At 37.8% G+C, this 15,774-nt stretch overlaps 1 protein-coding gene and 1 long non-coding RNA gene across 3 annotated transcripts in view; one reads left to right on the forward strand and one right to left on the reverse strand.

Moving 5' to 3' along the window:
- The window catches only part of LOC306664408, a 1,052,029-nt gene that overhangs the window by 310,921 nt on the left and 725,334 nt on the right, over positions 1 to 15,774 (reverse strand). The window lies entirely within an intron of this gene.
- Positions 1 to 15,774, forward strand: part of SV2C (synaptic vesicle glycoprotein 2C) — a 255,087-nt gene that overhangs the window by 118,125 nt on the left and 121,188 nt on the right. For both annotated transcript variants that reach the window (XM_079145201.1, XM_079145200.1), the window contains exon 3: positions 8,199 to 8,379. In XM_079145201.1, the coding sequence (XP_079001327.1) occupies positions 8,199 to 8,379 (181 nt within the window). The remainder of the gene's footprint in view (positions 1 to 8,198; positions 8,380 to 15,774) is intronic.

A 15,774-nucleotide genomic window follows, 5' to 3' on the forward strand; every position in this document is an offset into this window, starting at 1 on the left:
TCTCTGAGTCTTAGTTTCCTCATCTGTGAAATGGGTTAATTCCTACTTTGCAGGACTGTGGTGAAGATTACATGAACCAAAATATGGTATGTTCTTCAAAGAGCACCTGGCACAAACAGATGTCCAGTCAGAGTAATAGCAAGGCCTGTTGTTTACTAGTATTAAAAAAAAAAAAATAGAAAGTGGAAGCCACTACATCAGGGAAGGGCAACACAGGGAGAAAGGACATACAGCACATAAAATTGGCTTGGGGGAACCTGTGGAATAGAGGGAGGTTGATCTCAACTGACCTAGAAATGGTGGGTGGGACAAGTCGATGATTGAAGAGGAAGATAGAGCACTCATAAAGGGATTTTCCAGCCTGACCCAGCAGTTACATGTTGTGGGGTTCAGAGTGTACCTGGAACGGCATGACTGAAACAGGTGTAGAGAGGATCATATTAGGGTGATCCAGCGTGGGAATACCAAGGGCAGAGAGCCCCCACTGGTGGCTCAAATGAGCAGCTGGGAAGAGACCAGAAACCAGACAAACAGGTACATCTGCACTCCTGGTCTGATTCTGGGTAATTCACATCCATGACAGTGAAATACGTGGCACCTGCAGCAGGTTAGATCCCCCACCCTCGGAGTGGAATTTTCAAGAGGCCCTGAGACCCATGTCTCTAGTAGAGATCGGCATCTGCCCAGCAAAAAGGAGTGTGGATCTAATCTCAAATACCTTCTAAGAAAGTTCCAAAATACAGCCACAACTAAATCCCAACTGCTGGAACTTTCCACCGAGAACTCTACATCAGCCCTGCTCTGGGGATGGATCGGTCTACCCTATCCTGTATGTGAGGCAGGAAGCTGGGAGGTACTACAACCAGTTTTGGCTCCAGGTCACCACAGCCTGCAACTTGGTGAGACACACAAAGGAGTCAGATTTAACAACCTCTAGCCATTAATCAAAGGGTTACAGAGTCCAGAAAGAAATGCAAGGAATGCCACAACAGCATAAGCAGTGAGCAGCCATCCTTGACAACAGTTTTAGCCACCTCACTGAAAACAAGCCCTTTATTTCTAAGAATTTTTTCCCTTTACTTCCCTTTTAAATTTTAACTTAATTTATTTTTTACTCTTTTCTGTTGTATGTGTCTGCCTATGTGCATGTTCTAGCTGGACGATAGGTTTGAAATATATGTATGTACACATATGTACGTATATATAAATATGTGTATATTTATGTATTCATACAATTTTTATTTCACTTTATTGCCCTTTTCTTCACCCAGTTGTTATTTAACCTTGTTTTGACTTTGGTGAGGTAATATTTTGTGTGGGTTTGATTTTTCATTTTTTCTTTTATAGCTTTGCTTTGCTCCTCTTATTACTCCGTCTTCACTTTCCTCCCCCTCTGACAACAAAATTTTCTTATTCCCTATTCCTCTCTCTTTATTACTTTTAGTTATTTTTTATTCCTCCTTTTTTTTATATACTGGAGGGTGAACGCAGAGATGCTTTACCATTGAGCTATATCCCCACCCTTTTTATTTTTATTTTTTAATTTTGAGGCAGGGTCTTGCTAAGTTGCTTATGGCCTTGCTAAGTTGTTGAGACTGGTCTTGAACTTGTACTCCTCCTTCCTCAGCTTCCCAAATCACTGTGCCTGGTTTATTTCTCCTTTATAGCTGCCACCTGCTACCTCTCTCCTTATTCTCCTCTATTCATTTTTGAAAAATTTCAAACTTACTCTTGCCTCCCTACTTTATTTTCTCTTCACTTGTCTGATAGAATTATTTAGTTTACAAAATTCCTACCCCATTCATGTCGTTTGGTTATTATCCAGTGCTGACTCATTACCATTTCGATTCAAGTGAAAATTCATGTTATAGATGTCATAGTAGACACTGGACATCTATTTTAAGCTTTACTGTGATTGCCACCTCTATTGCTTTTCCTTGCTCTCCCTTTCTCTAAAATGAGCTGGAATTTGATTGCAGCATTACAAGTTCATGGGGTAGAGATCCTGCGACTGAGTTACTCACAACTCAACCAAGGAACAGCACATCTCACTCCACACACAAAGTAGCTTCGCGCAGGCTCCAACAATACTTCAACATGTAGAGTTGGGGAGACAAAAGCCCCGAACCAACAACCAGTCCCTCAGGTCCCCCTCCTGGACATCTACACAATAGTACCTGGTGATTTCAACATACCCCTTTCACCAATAGACAGGTCATACAGGCATGAAATCAGTAAAGATATTTGTGACCTAAGTAATACTATAAATCAAATGGACCTAATATCTACACATAATTGCACCCCAAAACAGCTGAATTCACTTTCTTCTCAACAGCTCATGAAACCATTTCCAAAATAGACATGTTCTAGTTCACAGTGCAAGTCTTGGCCAATATAAAAGTATTGATATAATCCCATGCATCTTATCAGATCATAATGGAATGAAATTAAAAATTGATAGCAAGAAAAATTATAGAAATAACATAAAAAATAAACATTGAACAATGCTCTTTTAAATTAGAAACAGATCATAGAATAAATGAAAGAAGAAACCAAGAAATTCCTAGAGAACAAAGAATGAGAACAAAGATACAACATATAAAATTCTCTGGGACAGTATGAAAGTAGTACCAAGATGAAAGTTCATAGAATTGAATGTTTACAGTAAACAAATAAAAATAAAATAAGTTATCTAATGCAAACCTCAAGGCCCTAGAAAAAGATGAACAAACTTATTCCAAAATCAGTAGAAGACAGTAAATAATTAAGAGCAGACCCAAAATTAATGAAATTGAGAATAAAAAACATTGCAAAGTTCAGTGCAACCAAGAGCTGGTTCTTTGAAAAGATAAATTAGGTTGATAAACCTTTAGTGAAAATAACCAGAAAAAAATAAAGAGAAAACCAAATTAATAAAATTAGAGATGAAAAAGGAGATATCACCATGAACACTTCTGAAATACAGAGGATCATTAGAAACAATTTTGATGTTGATCACACGATGCGACAAAGCAAGCTAAGCTAGTGATGTCACTGCTGTTTTGTTTAACTTACGAACCCCTCTTTCTTCAGTAACTGGTGTGGATTTAACAACACTGGCATCATGAGGGGAGGAGGGTGCTATTCTCTGGCATTAAATTAGAACCAAGAGGGATGGAGATATTATCTGTCCAGTCTGTTACCACTGGACTTACTGGAGTAGTGTCAAGAGGGACAGAGGTGTTATTTGGTGAAGCATGGAGAGGGGTAGAGGTACTATCTGTGAAGCATGTTGGCATTGTTCATTTCCCATAAGCATTTTTTGATAAAACTTGTGTGTCACTAAAAAACAAAAAGAAAATGAAAACTTAAAAATTTATATGCCAATAAACTAGAAAAAAAAAAAGTTCAAGATATTAGCAAATTTCTAGGTGCATATTACCTGCCTAAATTGAACCAGGAAGATATAGAAAACCTAAACAAACCAATATCAAGCAATGAGATTAAAGCAGCAATTAAAAGCCCTCAACAAAGAAAACTTCAGGACCAGATGGTTCTCCACCTAATTTACCAGACATTTGAAGAATTTAATTCCAGTCTTCCTCAAATTATTTCATGAAAGACAAAAGGAGGAAATAATTCCAAATGCAAGCTATGAAACCAATATAACCCTGATACCAAACCCAAAGACAAATCAGATAAAGAAAATTATAGACCATCCCTGATGAACATATATACAAAAATCCTTAATAAAACATTAGCAAACTGCATTTTTAAACACATCAAGAAGATAGGACACCATGATCAAGTGAGTTTCATCCCAGGGATACAAGGTTGGTTCAACACACACAAATGAACAAATATAATTCACCAGTTAAAGAAAATTAAGGATAAGAATCATGTGACCATCTCAATAGATGCAGAAAAAGCCTTTGATAAAGTTCAGCACCCATTAATGTTAAAAATGCTGGGGAAACTAGGCATGGAAGGAACTTAGCTCAACATTATAAAGGCTGTATATAATAAACCCAAAGCCAATATCATATTGAATGGAGAAAAACTGAGCTTTTTCTCTAGAATTAGGAATGAGATAAGGCTGCCCACTCTTGCCATACCTATTCAATATAGTTCTTGAAATGCTAACCAGAGCAATCAGGGAAGAGAAGGAATTTAAAAGAATACAAATATGAAAAAGAAGTTAAATTATCTCTGTTTACTGATGACATGGTCCTATATCTGGAAGACCCAAAGAGTTACCAGAAAATTTCTAAAGCTGATAAACAAATTGGGCAGAGTAGCATAATACAAGATCAACATTCATAAATCAATAGTTTTCCTATACTCCAATAGTGAATCTGCTGCAAAAGAAATCAGGAAAAATATCCCATCCATGATAACCTCAAATAAATAAGTAAATAAATAAATAAAGCAATTTGGGAGTAGATCTAATCAAGGAAGTGAAACACCTCTACAATGAAAGCTACAGAACACTGAAGAAAGAAATTGAAGAAAACCTTAGAAGATGAAAAGATCTCCCATTTCTTGAATGGGCCACATTAATTTTGTCAAAATGGCCACGCTACAAAACCATTATACAGATTCAATGAAATCCCATCAAAATGCCAATGATCCTCACAGAACTAGAAAAATCAGTCCCAAAATTCATTCAGAAGAGTAAATGACCTACAACAGCCAATGAAATTCTGAGCAGGAAGAGTGATGCTGGAGGCTCTTAAAACACATGGTGTTGCCAGGCAGAGTGGTACATGCCTGAGATCCCAGTGACACAGAAGGCTGAGGCAGGAGAATCACAAGTTCAAAACCAGCCTCAGCAACTTAGCAAGGCCCCAAGCAACTTAGTGAGATACTGTCTCAAAATAAAAACAAAAAAAGGGCTGGGGATGTGGCACAGTGGTTAAACACCCCTGGTTCAATTCCCAGTACCAATAAATAAATAAATAACACATGGTGTTGGGAAAAGCAAATACCCATATGTAGAAGACTGAAACTAGACTCCTATGTCTAACCCTGCACAAAATTCAAATCAAAGTGGATCAAAGATCTAGAATTAGATCTGCACAGCAAAGGAAATTATTCAAAGCATAGAGAGAAAGCCTACAGAATGGGAGAAAATCTTTGCCAGCTACTCCTCCAACAGGAGGTTAATATTCAGAATATATAAAGAACTCAAAAACTTAAAACCAAAAAAAAAAAAAAAAAAAAAAAAACCCAATCAATAAAGGGGCAAAAGAACTAAACAGACTTATCTTAAAAGAAGAAATACAAATGTCCAACAAATCATGAAAAATTTTTCAGCATCTCTGGCAATCAGGAAAATGTGAATCAAAACTACATTGAGATTTCATCTCATTCCATTTAGAATAGCAATCATCAAGAATACAAATAATAATAAATATTGGTGAGGATGTTAGAGGAAGGTACACTCATACACTTTTGGTAGGACTGCAAATTAATACAACCACTCTGGAAAGCAGTGTGAAGATTCCACAAAAATCTAGAAATCTTCAGTATTTATTAAAAAAAAAAACTGAAATCAGCATACCATACTCACACAGCCACAACAATGTTTATAGGAGCACAATTCACAATAGCAGAGATATGGAACGAACCCAGGTGCCCATCAACAGATGAATTTATTTTTAAAATGTGATATATATACACAACTCAGCCATAAAGAAAAATGAAATTATGGCATTTGATGGTAAATGGATGAAACTGGAGGACATCATGCTAAGTGAAATAAGCCAAACTCAGAAAGTCAAAGGTTCAATGGTTTCTCTCATATATGGAAGCTAGGGCAAAGTAAGGGGTGGGAGGGGTCTCATGAAAACAGAGGGAAGATAATGAAGTAGAGTGAAAAGATTGAGGGTGACTAAGGAGGGATGGGAAAAGGGAGAAAATGTGAAATGAATTTGACAACATTATACTATGTACATATATGAATATGCCACAGTGAAATCCACCTTTATGTGAAGCACCAATTTAAAAATACAGTAAATAGAAGGAAGACTAGTAGAGCAGAGGAAGGTGAATGGGAGGACAGAGGAGAGTAAGAAAGAGGAAGCACTGGGGACTGAAGTGGAGGAAATTAAATTGCATGCATGTATGACTATGTCAAACTGAACCCCATTATTATGTATAACTATAATGAAATAATAAAGGCATTTTTTTTAAAAAAAGGAAAAAGTAGTAAGTGGCTATCAATTAAATACAGAGAATTTGCCTCTGTACTGCCTTCACTTTCTGTAGTATGCTCAGTACTCCAGGACACAACCTACATTGTAATCATGGTGGGCCTCAGAAGGTCTTGGGTTAGTGTACTGTCATGATGACTTACCCTCAAGAAGGAGAGAGACTATAGGATCTAAAGAGTGGGAAGACTTTGTTCCTGGACCTGGGAGTACAAGAAAGATTTCCAAATCTTTATATTGCAGCAGCCACAGGCCATTCCTTATCTATGGACGCTCATTTTCTGACTTGTAGTCTTTTTAACGACACAGACATTATTATAGAGAAGCTTAGCAACCAGTTATTCTTCTGAGAAACATGAATGGCAAACTTGAGCCTCTTATACTATAAATAAGAGATATGCTGCATATGCATTTCCCTGAATGAGTCTGTCTGCTTTTGCAGTTCCCTTGCACTGTGCTGATCCATTCTTTAACCATTGTCTGAACATGCGTTGGATCTCATGACATGAGTAACCACTATTGAGAAGGATAATCTGTGTATAGTCAGTCCTATGGTTCAGAGAAAAATATGCCATTCACACTCTGGCAAAGTTTGACCACCCACCTCTTTGCAGTATTCCAATCTAATTAAAAATAACTTACATTTTGTCTGATTTTATAATTGCTCCCAACATTCACCATTCACTGTAGTTGGGTATATTCAGCTATCTGCAAGGAAGCATCCTCATTGATGTGAGAGTCGTAAGGCCTTGTCAAGTGTTTTTCTTCTGAGTCTCTTATTGATTCATTAACTCTGGTTAGCAAACTAATTTGGGAGTGAATGTTTAAATAGGATGTTTCCCAAATAAAACTAAAGCAATAAAGAAATGCTTTTTTTTACCTTCTTACTTTGATGCCATAGAGAATCTCAAATATGCCTTAGAAAGTGGTGCTTGGGTAAAGGAAGGAAAAAACAAAAATGGATGAAAGTACCAGTACAAGTTTTTTAATGCCACATCCAGATATCACAAACTTTTGTTTATTAATTATGTGATTTTCCTTAGACATTTTATATCCTTTTAGAAATCCCTTTGAATTAATATTTACTATAACTAATATTATTTGATCCCAGGGAAGATTCTAGATTGGGCTTGTGGGAATCTAGTATTTTAGAAGAAAGTGAATTAGAACATACCAGACTCCCACAAGCCCAGTCTAGAATCTAGAGTCTAATACTCACAGCAACAGCAAGAGAGACCTCTGTCTAACTACTGTTTTTCCATTTCTTTCCCTTAGGGATTGAAGCCAACAATGATAAGTTTCATTTTTCCAAAATACTAACAGTTCTTTCTTCTCTCTTTAAGCTCCTCACTCCAAGAGTCTTCTCTGAGGATCAGAGCTAGAGACCACTTTAAGATTAACTTTTGTAATCTCTAAGTCTACTTTCCTTAACTCCCAAGGAAGGGCCAGGGCTTTCAAGAAGGACTAGAGAGAAAGAAACCATGGAATCTTCTACAGGGACCAAGGGTCTGGCTGTGGCACAGATCATCTGCTACAGGCAGAGATTTGAGGCACTGTATGGCATACAATTGGACCTGGGGGCCTTTGCCGTGGTCTCCTACCTTGGTCTTGTCATGGTGATGCACTGGACACTCAGACCAAAGGTGATTTGACCGTGAGTCAAACTCCAGGTTTACTTTGAGTGGATACTTCTCATGTCTGCCTACTGTTTAATCACCCTCACAAGGCTGGGATGGGACCCAACCATCTGGTCCTCTTCTGCATGAGATGGTAGAGAAAATAACTTCCCATCAACCCTTGCAATTGGTCATGGCAGCCCAAGGTACCCTTCATAGCTTAATTTTCAACTCAGAACTGATTACTGTATCCCAAAGGACATATTTGTTAAGGGCGTGTCCCCAAGCAAAATGCTGGAATGTATTTTGTTCGTTGTTCACTTGCTGTCATTTTACATGTGTCATTTACTCCCGATTTCTGATGTGTTTCTTTGTTTTCTGTGTGTTGCAGGCAGCATAGTGTACCTCGGGATGATGGTGGGGGCATTCTTCTGGGGAGGACTGGCAGACAAAGTGGGAAGGAAACAGTCTCTTCTGATTTGCATGTCTGTCAACGGATTCTTTGCCTTCCTTTCTTCATTTGTCCAAGGCTATGGATTCTTTCTCTTCTGTCGCTTACTTTCTGGATTCGGGTAAGGTTTTCTTCTTCATACTTTATAGTAACGTATTTATTCATGATTGTATGCATTCTTCATCCTAGAAGGCCTCATTACCAAGGGATTACATCCTACTCTTTTCCCTGTGTTTGTGTTAGCCTCAGGAGCTACACTACTGAGTTTTAGAGACATAGTGATCAACCCCTAAACCTGAGGGATAAGTGAAATATCCCTATGTTCTCATGGCTGACACCTATATGTCACAATTTCAGGAAAATGATATTGTTTAAATGGAAAGTTATTTCCACAGCAGAGCACATTCATACATGTATGTTTCTCCTGAAAATTTAATTTAAGCAAGAAATCTTTCGGTCAATTAAGAACTGATTAAAGTTCCAAACCATTTAGGGATACTCTCAAATTCAGGATGAGTGTCACAAATAACTATAATGTTATTTGATCTGCATTATCTGGGTGGCTTTGACTAGGCAGGAAGCTTGCTTCGTGAGATGAAAACTTCTTTCTGTAAGTTCTTGACTCATGTTGAATTAACAGAAGTTGTGCTTCTAGCCATGGGCAGTGGCATGGGAAAGCCAATGATGGAGTCATTTTCTTCAAAGAAAGCACTTATTACTACACTATGTGAATCCACAAGCTTAGGAAAACTCAATGGCTTGATCAGGAGAGTATGAGAAACTGCTTTAATAAGGAAAAATTCAGAGACATAAAATTTCTAGTTCATACTTGAGAATTTAGAGATATTCTTTTCAAGGTGTTTATAGGAGAAACATTTTTTAAAAATGTTTTAAATGAAGGGAAGGAGACAGACTGGGTTATGAATCTGAGATGCTCTCAGTTGCAGTTGATGATACAATATCACAACCTATGCAGCAGAACACAATGTTGTGAAAAAGGTAAAGGTATGCCAGGATATGTTTCTTCATTACATACAGTAGCACTTACTATAGCTCCTCACGTAACAGACACATAACAAATATTTTACTAACTTGTAAAACTTTCAGGAGCATTCCTTAGAGGGACAACAGTGCATTACACCAAATCAAGATGGTTGGAGAGTTTAAGAAACTATAACTACATTTTTTTCTTGGAAAAATGATCAGAATCAATCATTTTCTTTATAATGATGGACAAAGGGGACTTGACCACAGTAGAGGAATCCTTGGTGCTCAGTCAGTATGAAATTGGCTACATACACTGCTGATGTGGGGAGGTATTTTGGTTCATGTATTCCTAATCTTCTCTGGAAAATTTCAGTGATATTCATAAACTCAAAAGTACCTGAATGGTAAAGTGGTTATGACAATTTTAATTGTCAATCTGTGTTATAACATGGTCAACCCAATTGACTGTAGAGACAAAGGGTCATTATGGTAACTGCAAAATACTGCAAATCAGTGGACTGTCCACAGGAAGAAGCTATAGGGGCTTATTCATGTTATCATCCTCATCCCTATCATGAACAAATTATCTTCCAGACAGCAAATCAAGGCTGCTAATCTCTAACTAACATAATTTACCCTGAAAAGCACAGTGTGTTGCTAACACAGGTAGTCTCTATAAATTGTGATATGAGAGGTTATAGCAGTGTAGCAACTTCATGAAGTTGGCATAGGACTAGAATCAAGAAATGCAAGTCATTTAGGCTCTTCCTGGGTGACTCTCATACTCTCTCTTTTCTTTGATAAAAGGAGATAATAGAACCTTACATTCCTACCTTGGAGTATGAGGATCAAATGAGGTAATGTACTAAAAGTATTGCTAGGGGAGAAAATGTAAGATAATGTTTTAGAATTCACCTATGATTTGGCATTTCCTGTTCCCTCTTAACTCATTCTCCCATTCATTCAGATGAGCTGTCCTGTACTCATTGCCTCAGTGTGTCAGCAGGAACAGTGGAAAAAGTGGCCTCTTCCTGGCTTTGAATTTCAAATCTGGCCCAAAAGGAAACTGAAAGAACCAATCATGGACAAAGATTTGGGAGAAAGTATGGCAAGTAAAATCAAGCCTCCCTGCTGGCCAGATGATTTCCTAGGCCAGGGGCAGGGCTGAGGCGAACATGATGTGAGTTTAGTTACCTTTGTAGAGGAGTCAAAACATCCAGAGTTTTGTGTAACCCAGTAGCTGAAGGGACCTAAGAAATTAAGCTAAAAAAAAGGAAGTAAGAACTCTGTATTAGGCAGTGTTCTCCAGAGAGACAGAACCAATAGGCTACCTAGATAGATAAGGGGGAATTTATTAGAGGATTGGTTCATGAGATTGTGGAAGCAGAGAACAGGTTGTCTACAGGTTGGAGATCCTTGGGCGTTGTTAGCATGGCTCTGTCCAAGTTCAAAAGCCTCAGAATTAGGGAAACCAACGGTATAATGTCCAATTTGAGTGTTGCCAAAAACTTGGTCCTTGTCTCTGATGCCAATCCAATAACAAGGACACAGTTTTGAGAAAAAGGAAAAAGAAGGTTTATTGTTTTGCTAGCAAAGGAGAAGCACAGGGGACTCCTGTCCTAAAGGCTGTGATTCTGTTCATCAGCAGGAACAGGAGGCTTTTAAAGAGACTCAAAGGCTACATTTCATATGTTCTCTGTCTGGAGTTGTAATTCACTTGTAATTGGGAGATAATCATTTTTGAGATCCTCTGGTACCATCCCCAAAGTCTGGATTTCTTTATTCCTGTGGTGGGTGTGTACTCAGGGATAGATAGCTCTGCCTAGGATGGGAAGAAAGGTAATTCTGTTTCCCCTGAGTTTAGGGAGGGGGAGGGATTAGGGAGGAACTGGGGGAGAGGAAGAGAAAGAAACGTGTCTATTTAAAAATAAGTCGCAGTAGCAGATCAGCAAGGGTTATATTCAAAGCACAAAGTGGACCACTATTTCCCCATTGTCAGCTTTTACATTCTATTTCTATGAAAAAATGGGTGACAATATCTCCAAGCTGCTTCTTGCTGAAAGAGGGCAAAGTTGGCAGAAATAAACCAAAGTTCTTGTTCTCTATCAGGTGGGGCATGAACAATTAAGGACATTCAGCATCAGAACAGCCCAGAACATAGGTCAGGGATTATGCTAAGACAGCAATAAACAAGATAGCAAAGCATTACTATTCTTTGTAAACTATTAGTACAAAAGCAATTAATATTTCAACCAGTCTTTGAAAACCATGAAGATGGTAACTCATAATCAGTGAAAAACAGATTAAGTTTATCAATATAGATTTGCAAGTCTATGAGGTCAGGCTCAAATTAACTCAGGATAAACTTGTGACTCTCAAGTCCTTTGTGATCACTACTATTAAACATTCCCACACAAGAATACTTACTTTACAGCCTCCAACTTTATTTACTTTTGGTAGGGCTGACACAAGTGTACATCTTAAGTTACATAAAAAAAAAAAAACATTGTTTTTTTCTTGTAAATGTCCATGTAGAACTGTGCTTAGGCTATTCTCTCCTGCCAGATGTTTAAAGACCAACTTGGTCAAAACTGATCTTGTCCCTCTCTATTCTGAGATTCTGAGAGTCAATTGAGATTCCTCAGAGATCACTCTTGGGGACATGTGCAAAGGGTCCTTTAGCTTTCTTCTACCAGTCGGGCAACCTGCTGAGATGGGTCGGGGTCTAACTGACCATATGTGGCTTCTCTTGGAAGCATCAGGGACAATTCCATCTCCAATGACCCTGTTTGCAGAATGATCCTGTTTGCAGAATGTGCACTAGTTGGCTACCTGTTCTCTAGGGTCTTCTCAATCTCCCTGATCAGCAGATTGGGTGACTCACCAGAGTTTCAAGGCCCAGAGAGGGGTCCTGTCATTCTCTAGGCCCTGGCTGATCTTAGAGGGTGAGGATCAAAGTGTTGGCTACTTTTTCCTTGGCCCTTTTACTTCCTTGACTTTGGTCTCCAAGTTTTTTATTTTAAACACTCAGCAATCCTTTTTCACCAGTCTTAAAGAGGTAGTAATGGGTTATAACTTCAATATCTGTAAATTTACAGTTATCCTTTTCATTTAGTTGGAGTCAGTATTGGTACTGGAAGTCAGCATTATATACTATCTGTACTGTAGGTGATAGCTTATTATCTCAAATTAACCCGGGTTGTTTGTTTTATTTTGTTTTGAAGCATTACCTCTACAAAACACTTACAGGCAACAATTATAAAGTTTACAAGGAAAATACAAAATGAAATTAACAGAGCAAAAACATATTCAGTTTGTGTAATAGCTATGAACCAAGAAAAATGATTTTTATAATCTTGAAACCTTACTTAGTTATATATTATATCACCTGTTTAAAATCATAGTTACCTTTACAACAAAAACCAGTCTTGGGGCTGGGGCTATAGCTCATGGCAGAGCACTTGCCTCACATGTGTGAGGCACTGGGTTCAATCCTCAGCACCACATAAAAATAAACAAAGACATGCTATCCATCTACAACTACATAAAATTTTTAAAGTTAAAAAAAAAAAACAATCTTTTGAACAGAACTTTAAATAAGCTGAAGTCTGGCCTATTTTGAAGCCATTCTAATGTGGAGTAAGGTGGGAGGGAGAGCCTCAAAGGTAAGGCTGGGCCCTTCACAAATAACACAATACAACATTAAATCTAAAACATGAATCAAACAAAGGCTAAGAGAGCTTTTAACTTCCTTTTTGTGGAAAAAAAAATGGGAGAATGCTTCCATGTTTTACAATGTCACCTTTAAACATATCAGGCTTTTCTTATTACCATCCAAAAATGTATTTAAATTCCAATTCCAGTATGGAGAGTAACACAAAATTGTATATATAACTTATTGACAACAGGCTACTTTATCCAGCTATAAAACATCAAATGACATGAATAGATACCTACCAAATTTATTATTTCTATACAAATCTGAGATTTTTGCTACAGATAATTTTAGTTTGGAGAGCACCACCTTGGCAAAGTGCTCTCCTAAGCTTTACATTTAACTAAGTTTAACTTTTAAAGTACAAATTAGATCCAGTGTATGGTAACCATAATCACAGGTTAGTATGGGTTAGCAAAAATCAAAGGATAGCCTTAAATCTCTTATACATTTAGAAAACATGTTAATGATCAGAAATTGACTTAGTCAAAGCAAACAGATACAAGACAGGTCTTCAAATGACAGTGTGGCCCTTCAGATACAATGTGTAATGTGTAAAAGAGAGCACTTGCTGGTTATCTTGCCCATATACTTACATAAACTTTCATTTTATAAACTTTTACATAATACTTAGACAAGGCTTAGACCAATTAAGTTCTCAGATGCATACCTATAGTTAGTCACATATATTTGGGGTGTCAATAGTATTGTAATAACCTAAATAACATTGCTTGTTTAACCAGTTACAAAGTAATCATTCAAGACTTTAAAACAGGTACAAACCCCAATTTCTTTAAAACTTAGTTTCCCCAAGTAATAAAATCTAACAAATACAAGAAAATTATCTCAATAGATAAGAGCAGATCAATGTTTCAGACTTTGCTTCATATCAGTTCAAATAACTTTGTGCTAATTATTAGTCAATTTAATCACAAACACAAACTTTTTGACATTTACCTTCTGCAAACCTTCTATGAATCACTCAGACATTCACAATTTTACATCCTTAGTTTTGTCCTCTTTCATCTTGGACTTCAGCACAAGAATATGACTTCACCAGACAAAATACTTTCTGATCCAGAAACATTTATTTTACCTTCCAATCTTACATATTAAAGTATATTTCCATACCTGTAACTTTCTTTTATCTTTTCCAGTTTCAACCCCTTTCTTAAATTCACATTCTGAAACAGTCCTTATGAATGTTATCTGTGCATTTAGTTTACACAACAAATTTCATCTCAGGAGAGGGTTGGACAATCCAGCATATACAAAAACTGTGCCTTAATCTTTTTTTCTCCCAGGTTTTATTCAAGGGGTTGGAGCACGGGATATTTTTGAGCCTGACCTTTCTCTGTTATCAATATCACAATGCCATCAGCTTTAAGTGAGCTGCCCACTCTCAGTTGCACCCAGAGGCTCCTTTGCAGCCTTTTTCTTATCCTAGGCATATTGATATGCAGTGGAGAAGGCCCTTTTCATCCTTTTCTTTAGACTTCCTTGAAGATCTCTTTGCAGAAGCTGCCTAGGAGACACAGGTTGGCCTTAGTTTCTGTCTTTTTCATTTCTGGGGGTAGTTATTTATTCTGTCAGTCTCTCCAAGCATTTAGTTTCTTGGGATACTGTTATAGCAAGAATTGCTTTTTCCCATTGATGAATACCACCTGGCCAAATAGGGTGTCCTGTCAGATCTTAAAAGAGGAGATTATTTCCATCCCCAGGTCATAAATAGACAGTTCTAGAACCTATTGTTACATTCATTATGGTCAGCTGCCTCCACTTCTCAGGGGGAGAAGGGGCTGGAAGGCAGGGCGGAGGCCAGGTTTTATTTGGCCATTTTTCTACAGCCCAGGCAGCTTTTCTGGGATTCTTCCCCCATTTTAGGGCTAGTGTTCTTGACCACAGCGAGATGACCTGTGGCTGCCTAAAACAGTGAGGGAACTACCAGCACTGGGTTTAAAAGATTTAAATCTTTGAACCCTTTCTTCTGGTGTCCTGCTAACCTTGCACACCAGAGATAGTGCCTTTTGGCACCTTCAACTTAGTTCCTGATGATTCAGACTCCTTATCATGCAACAACATAAATGCTTGTACATACAAAATCTCTTTCATACACTTTACCCCTGACAGACCAACCTCGGTGTCAAGATTGTATAAGAATCCAGAATAACCATTTAAAGCCCAGAGTGTGTTACAGTAAACCCTCTTTCTCTTAGATAGGCTTATACCTATTGGTGGCCCATGCAGCCAAGATCTCTCTGCTCAAGGCATTATCAGTAAGATCAATGCAGCATGGCCCATGTATTTAAGGGCCAGTAACAGACAAAAGAGACAAGAGAGAATGACAGATACCAGGGCTAACACACAGGAACCTTTAAAATAGACAGACCTGCACATAAAAATTTCTCCCACTTACTTTGCTTTTGACAGACCAACTCCAACTGCAAGATTGTACAATAATCTAAAAAGCTATGTAAAAGCAGGATCATTACAGTAAAACATTATCTTAGACAGACTTATAGGTGGTCATTTCTTCTACTCACTTTACCTCTGACAGACCAACTACAATTGCAAGATCATACAAAAAAAAAAAAAAGAAACACAGAGCAAGACAACCAGAAAGAAACCCCCAAACCATGCTAATAGATGGGAACCTTTAAATTGACCAGCCAAGATCTTTCCCAAGAGACTACCTATAGAATCAATGCAGTACTGGCCATGTCCTCAAAGGGGCAATAGCAGATGCAAACAAAACAGACAACCAGAGGGAATTTCCAAGCCCAGGGCCAACAAACAGATGGGAACCTAGAATAG

The sequence above is a fragment of the Sciurus vulgaris genome (genome assembly GCF_902686455.1).
Source record: "Sciurus vulgaris genome assembly, chromosome: 6".
NCBI lineage: Eukaryota > Metazoa > Chordata > Mammalia > Rodentia > Sciuridae > Sciurus > Sciurus vulgaris.